At 36.9% G+C, this 6,527-nt stretch overlaps 1 protein-coding gene across 1 annotated transcript in view; it reads left to right on the forward strand.

Moving 5' to 3' along the window:
* Window positions 1-6,311, forward strand: part of LOC149577885 (uncharacterized) — a 91,217-nt gene extending 84,906 nt beyond the window's left edge. The window contains exons 7-9 of the mRNA XM_089826260.1: window positions 5,255-5,426; window positions 5,517-5,688; window positions 5,896-6,311. Of these exons, the coding sequence (XP_089682386.1) occupies window positions 5,255-5,426; window positions 5,517-5,688; window positions 5,896-5,989 (438 nt within the window). The 3' untranslated portion in view covers window positions 5,990-6,311. The remainder of the gene's footprint in view (window positions 1-5,254; window positions 5,427-5,516; window positions 5,689-5,895) is intronic.
* The last annotated feature ends 216 nt before the right edge of the window (window positions 6,312-6,527 follow it).

Genomic DNA, 6,527 nt, shown 5'->3' on the forward strand with positions numbered 1-6,527 from the left:
TAGGATCAAACTCAGGTGAAGCATCTACAAATCGAGGTGATCCTGCTGGAGAAGCCGGAGGTGTCTGGATCAGTGGTATAATTGGAGCTATAGGAGCTACTGGAGCCCTCCTATCAGGTGGACCTTATGGAAGCTAAGCTCCCAAATCATGAGCATTTATAGGCTGGTCTGCTAGATCAGGAATAGGAGAAATAGGCATGAATGGTTCTTGCTGCTCATCAAAGACTACATCATGACTATAGATGAGATGAGATGTCTCAACATTGATCAAGGGATAGGCTTTGTGAAGACTATTGTATCCAACAAGCATGAGTTTTTGACTCTTGGCATCCAACTTAGTGCGTGACGCATCAGGGATCCAAACAAAAGCAAGAGAGCCAAAAACCTTCAGGTGACTGATTTTGGGCTTGCGACTTGACCAGGCCTCTTCTGGAGTTTTACCTTTGACTGCCACTGTGGGTGATTGGTTTGAAAGATAAACCGCATTGTTGACTACTTCTGCCCAAAACTTCTTTAGAGCATGTCCATGTTCGAGCATGGATCGAGCCATCTCGGTGATTGTCTATCGTTCAACTACACTATTCTGTTGTGGTGTATGGGGTGTGGTTAATAGGCATTTGATGCTATGAGTATCCAAGAAGCTATAGAAAACATTAGAACAAAATTGCCCCCCATTATCTGATGTAAGAGTAATAATAGATTTCCCAAACTCTTTTTCCACTAAAGATTTAAACTTCTAAAATACAAGAAATGCATCTTATTTCTTTTTAAGGATATACACCCGCATTTTTCTACTGAAACCATCACCAAACAACAAAAAATACTTGGACCCAATAACAGGAGTGGCCATAGGGCTGCAGATATCGGCATGAACAATTTGAAGTACCCAAGAAGCTCGCTATGAATCACCATTTGTGAAAGGTGTACGATGTTGCTTCCCAGCTTGGCATGCATCACAAACTCCAAGCTACTGAGTTTGAATCTCTGGCAATCCAAGGACAAGCTCTTCCCAAGCAAGTTGTGAGAGATAATGCGCATTTAAGTGCCCATATTGTTGATCCCAAAGTGTGCTAACAAAAGACCGTCGAACAACCATAGCTAAGTCTCGAGAATCACCAAAATTAGTAAGTCAGAAAAGACCATGATCCTCAAGACCCACTGCAACAATAGGTTGTCGCCTGATCGGTGATGGTGCACTGATGTTGACTGAAGGTGACATCCAAGTGTGGAGAATGTCATAGTTACTGATTGAGTGAGAGCATATTTAGTTCCATCCCTGGAACATAGTACACATCGAGGAAAATGAGATTCCTCCCACCAAATTGAATCTAAATGTTGCCCTTTGCTGACAACAATGTACTCTAATCAGCCACCAAAAATAAAAGAATTTGTGTAAAACTGGAAGTCAGTGAACTAGTCTCTACGGTGGGTGAAGTGATGAGAGGCACCTGAATCAATGGACTAGGTAGACAACTTCACATGATTTGCAGGTCTTTTAGCCATGGTGGTGTAAAAGCCAGATTCCATTTGCTCAATGTGCTCTGCACTATTCGCTTTGGGCTGCAAACCTGATTACTTAGATTGTGCAGCTAATCGTTTCTGAGATTCAACCTTCATGTGTCCAAACTTGTGGCAATAGTTGCATTGAATGTTCTTCTTTTGGGAATGATGGCTACTGAAACTTGTCTTTATCCTTTTGAAAGGATTTAGCAGCAAAGGCTTGCTCTGTGGAGGTGGAGGTGGAACTACTACCGAACTATTGTTTCCACCGATCTTGCTGAAGCAGAAGTGTGCAAAGATCACTGAACTTCAGGTCAACACCAATAGACGTGATGTTGAAAGTCTTGATAAAATGCTCATAGGACTTTCGTAAACTCTAGAGAGTGATAACCACAATGTCTTCTTCCTCCATCTTGCGACTGATGGCAAACAATTGATCACGAATTTTTTGAATCCTGTTTAGGTGTGCCTTGAGCGAGGTTCGCTCATGCATGACAATAGAAAAGAGAGTGTTCTACAAAAAGAAAGCCCTACTTTTGTCAAAGGTCTCATGAAGAGCTTTGAGATGTGTCCAAATCTCAGCAATTCTCTTGCCGGATGAAATCTGAGAAAGCTGATCATCAACCACGGATAATTTGAGAAGCATCACCGCCTCTCAATTATTCATATCCCATGTATCTTGATTAGGACTAGGAGTAGTTGGACGCTATGTAACACCCATAACAAGTTGATCGGTGTTCTGATATTAAAAAATTGCGATGATTCGCTGCTTCCAAATGCCATAATTTCAACCACTGAATTTGGAGTTGTGTTCAAGCATAATGTTTGTCAGAGATGCCATGGCATGTGTTTCAATGAAAAAAATGTGAAAATCTGTGAAGGCACATTCTTCGAGGCAAAACAACTAAAGACCCAAAAATTTTGGAGTGACCCAAAAGAGAGCTCGAAAAACCTAGAAGGAAAATGTTGTCCTTTTTTTGAATCCATTTGCTTGAAAATTGAGGCACGCAAATCGAGGCACATAGAAAAATTGGGCGACAACCTAGTTGAGCTCTCGAAAACCCATCAAGAATTTGCAATCGAAATTTTTTTTGAGGTAAAATGCTAGGGTTTCGAGCAAAAAAGTAGGTTGGCGGCCATGGAGGAAAAATTGTAGAGAAAAATGGCAGTTTTGGACAAAAATGGCTGAGTTTAGTTGTAGAATAGGGTCATTTTTTTTGAGATGGCAGAGGCAATGAAATGTTGGCAAAACAAACCATGATTTCACCCTAAAAAACGCGAGATTATGCAACTGCAAATCACGAGTTTTCCCAAGGTTTCAAATGCGGTTTGCAAGTTGCATTTTGCACTCGATTTGCAGAAAAAAATTTGCGGGTTTCCATATAGAATAGAGGGCTTTTTTCTAAGAAATGTGAAGGATCCGAATAATGGCAAGTGAAGGATCCCAAAAAACATAAGATGAGATGTGATAAAAACCAAACGCTTTGCACGTGATTCCCAGTCACAATTTTAGTCGGATTTTGCACAATTTTTTTTAAAAAAAAATTTCTATCTGTACACTGATTTGCATTCAGATTTCTCAAAGGCAGAAACCGTAGGCGGGTTGTAGAGAAATTCACTGAAAAAACTTCAAAAATATTTGAACAAATAATTTCGAAAGAATTGTCGAAAAAATTTAGTATTGGCTCTGATACCATATTACGAAGTAATTGGTAAACTACTTGCATATTATTAACAGAGATCAAGAGGTCATTATATACAAACGAATGGAACGATGTTTCTTTAGGAAACTATCGTAAAGAATAGAAACATTCTATTCTAGTTGAGAAAGCTAAAATAGCTACAGCTAACTAAAGCTATTAAATATTTACAATTGATTACCATTAACTAATAATAGATGATTATCTATTATTGTAATAATGATGAAATGTCATACTATTGGTAACAAATATTCAAATGTATTATGTAATTATTAGAAATTTAGAACCATGCCCAAAGTTTTCACTAGACCAGGGAAGAGGAAGATGTAAAATGTTTTATATGCAATTTTGAACTATGATGATGTTCAAGGGCAATCATTATAAAATCGCAATAGTTGTGAGCTAAGTATTCTATCAAGATTCTATGAGAATGCAATTTTGTACTCAATTTGCATTCAAATCAATCAAATCTAATAGAGAACACTTTGGTACTCATTAATGGACTCATTGGATGCATCTTGTCACAAAATTTTGCAAAAAAAAAAAGTGTTTCCAATGAAATTTAAACATTTCTTTGGAAGTTGCAAGATTTTGCTCTCATGCTATTTGGGTTTGGTGAGATTTTGCTGTATCTGAGATTTCCAACTATGCACAAAACAGTTGAAGTATTCAATATTCGAGATAAAAATAAATTTTAAGATTTTATGACAAATTTACCAATAGGATGTTGGCAAGGTCATGCAGCTTGGACTCAAGAACAACTTGAGAAGCTAAGAAGCAGCTTGGCATCTGCAAAACAAATTGGCAATAATTGGCTAGTGTTGAATTTGCTAGATTTTAAGGAGAATAGTCATAGCAAGACTCCACAAGCTACTTGTGAAGGGTATTGTGATTATGCTTCAGAGTGAGTATTTCACCTCTTCACATGGAATTCCTATCCTAGCAACTGTATCATGCCAATGCACTGATGATTGGATAAAATATAGAAAATTTGGGCTGGACTGTCTACATGCTGATCTGAAAGTGCATGAAAAAATTCTTTCCTTGAGGGATGAAAAGAGCATTTCACATAAACAGTAATAAGGACAATGCTGAAATTGTATGCATAATGGTAGGAGATTTATTCTGTCCTTAACAAGAAGGCTGGTCTAGCATCCCCATCTAATTCCAGTTGATTACAACAGATATTAGCAACAATCCAGTGCTTATTGAGATTCACAATAATGAAACAATTCTCCAGTTATCTACATCAAAAGAAATCAGGTATGTGGGACAAGCAAAAGTTGATCCTATCCGATATAACCCATGTTTGATGCTCACAAACTTCGTCTACACAGCACGGATGTGAGATGCAAGAAATCTTTATGAATATCTGTTTCCTTCCTCTACTTGCAATTTAAGTGTATGTCTTCTCATTTGTCATATCAAACCTAGCATATAAACAAGCTCATTTTCTTGCTTACGCAATATATCTAGTAGAAATCTAACATTCTTTCCTCTGTTTTTAGCAAAAACATGCCATTTCCTCCACCTAGATTTCTCCATGCTTTCATTTCTGATCTCCCTACATCCTCATGGCACGAGCTTCCTTTGTCTTGAACTGCTCGAACAGTTGGTCAAAATTTTCAGATGCCTGCTGTTTACAGTGAGACCCAGGTACAAAGCATGCTTAGAGATTTGGGCCTGTGGCCAGCTTGATTGTAGTCTTTACTGCTTTATAAACGGTTTGTACCTCGTGATAAATTGGAGTGGACTGATTATCCTTCATCAGAAAATAATTATGGTAGGAATCCAATCTTTTCCAAGTCTTCTTGTTTGTTAGAAAATACTTTTAGCTCTGCCCTTTCAACATTTCCATGTTAAGGTATTTTATTTTCTTAAATTCCTTCTGATTTTTGAAGGTTTCATATTATGGAAAAAACATACTGTTAATTGCATAATAAATAAAAAATATGCATACCAAGTATGTTACATTTGAGAAGCACACAATAAGAGTATTTCTAGGTACATTGTATGCTTAAAACAATTTGTGATGGGTCGTTGCTATGTATCAGGTTCCTCTTTTCAACATACTAAAGAAATTCGATGGCGAATCTGTTACTGAAGTTGTCCGTCCCCAAATTGCCAGGATGAGATATCGGGTCACCAGGCTGCCACAATATCTGATCTTGCATATGCGACGATTTACAAAGAACAATTTTTTTGTTGAAAAGAACCCTACTCTTGGTGAATATCTTAAAACTTTAACATGTATTAGTATATGCTTTTCTGTAGGGTGTTAGATAATAGGCTTATATGATGCGCTGTTTTGCCCAGTGAACTTTCCTGTCAAAAATCTTGAATTAAAGGATTATATTCCTTTGCCTGCCCCAAAAAGCAATGGCAAATTTCGGTCCAAGTACGACCTCATTGCAAATACTGTTCATGATGGGAAGCCTGGTGAAGGTTCTTATCGAGTGTTTGTACAGAGAAAGTCAGAAGAAGGCTGGTAAGTGTGTGTGTTTTGTCAACTGATCTAGTATTTAGTTGTTGCTTTTATTTGGTATGAAAACAACAGGGACAAAGACTGTTAGGTTTGAACCTTGATCGCTCCAAGTCTGCAATAAAAGTTCTCAATTTCTTCATTACCAAATTAATTTACTATATGCACGAACATATATTGCTGGATTCCAACATTATTTGTGTTTCCCTACAGGTATGAAATGCAGGATCTTCATGTCGCTGAGACTCTACCTCAGATGGTGGCACTCTCTGAGGCATACATGCAAATCTATGAACAACAACAGTGATGACTATTTGAAGTTTTATTACACACGGGCATTGATGTTTGAGGGGATTCCTTACAACACTAGTAAGATGAATTCATTTTATTTGAGAATTCTTCAGGCATAATATATCCCCAGTTTGATTATCTTGCACTTTTAGCCTGATTTCTGGAATGATTATTTCATTTCCTTGAGATATTTATCTTAACCGGATCATTAAGCCATATCCATAGATCTGTCTTTGTAATTTTTTATGCACACAAATATTGTATTCTCACATGATTGCTAAAATATTATTAATTTTGTTCAAATAAAGAAGTTGGTTTCTTATTTTAAATAAAGAAAATATATAGGGATTTTGATTGCTTTATTTTCATATATGGGAAAAGAAATCCGATTCTTTGGCCAAAAATACGAGGGACTAAAAAAGAAGATTTTGAGTGTTTAATAGAATTACACTTCTCACCACTGATATATCATTAAATAATAATAAATATTAATAATAATTGACATAAAAGAATCAAGGCCACATGTAGGTCGTGTAAACATCTTCTTATCTTGA

This window comes from Cupressus sempervirens, chromosome 1 (genome assembly GCF_028749045.1).
Source record: "Cupressus sempervirens isolate cs-2001-9-10 chromosome 1, ASM2874904v1, whole genome shotgun sequence".
NCBI classification, from domain to species: Eukaryota; Viridiplantae; Streptophyta; class Pinopsida; order Cupressales; family Cupressaceae; genus Cupressus; species Cupressus sempervirens.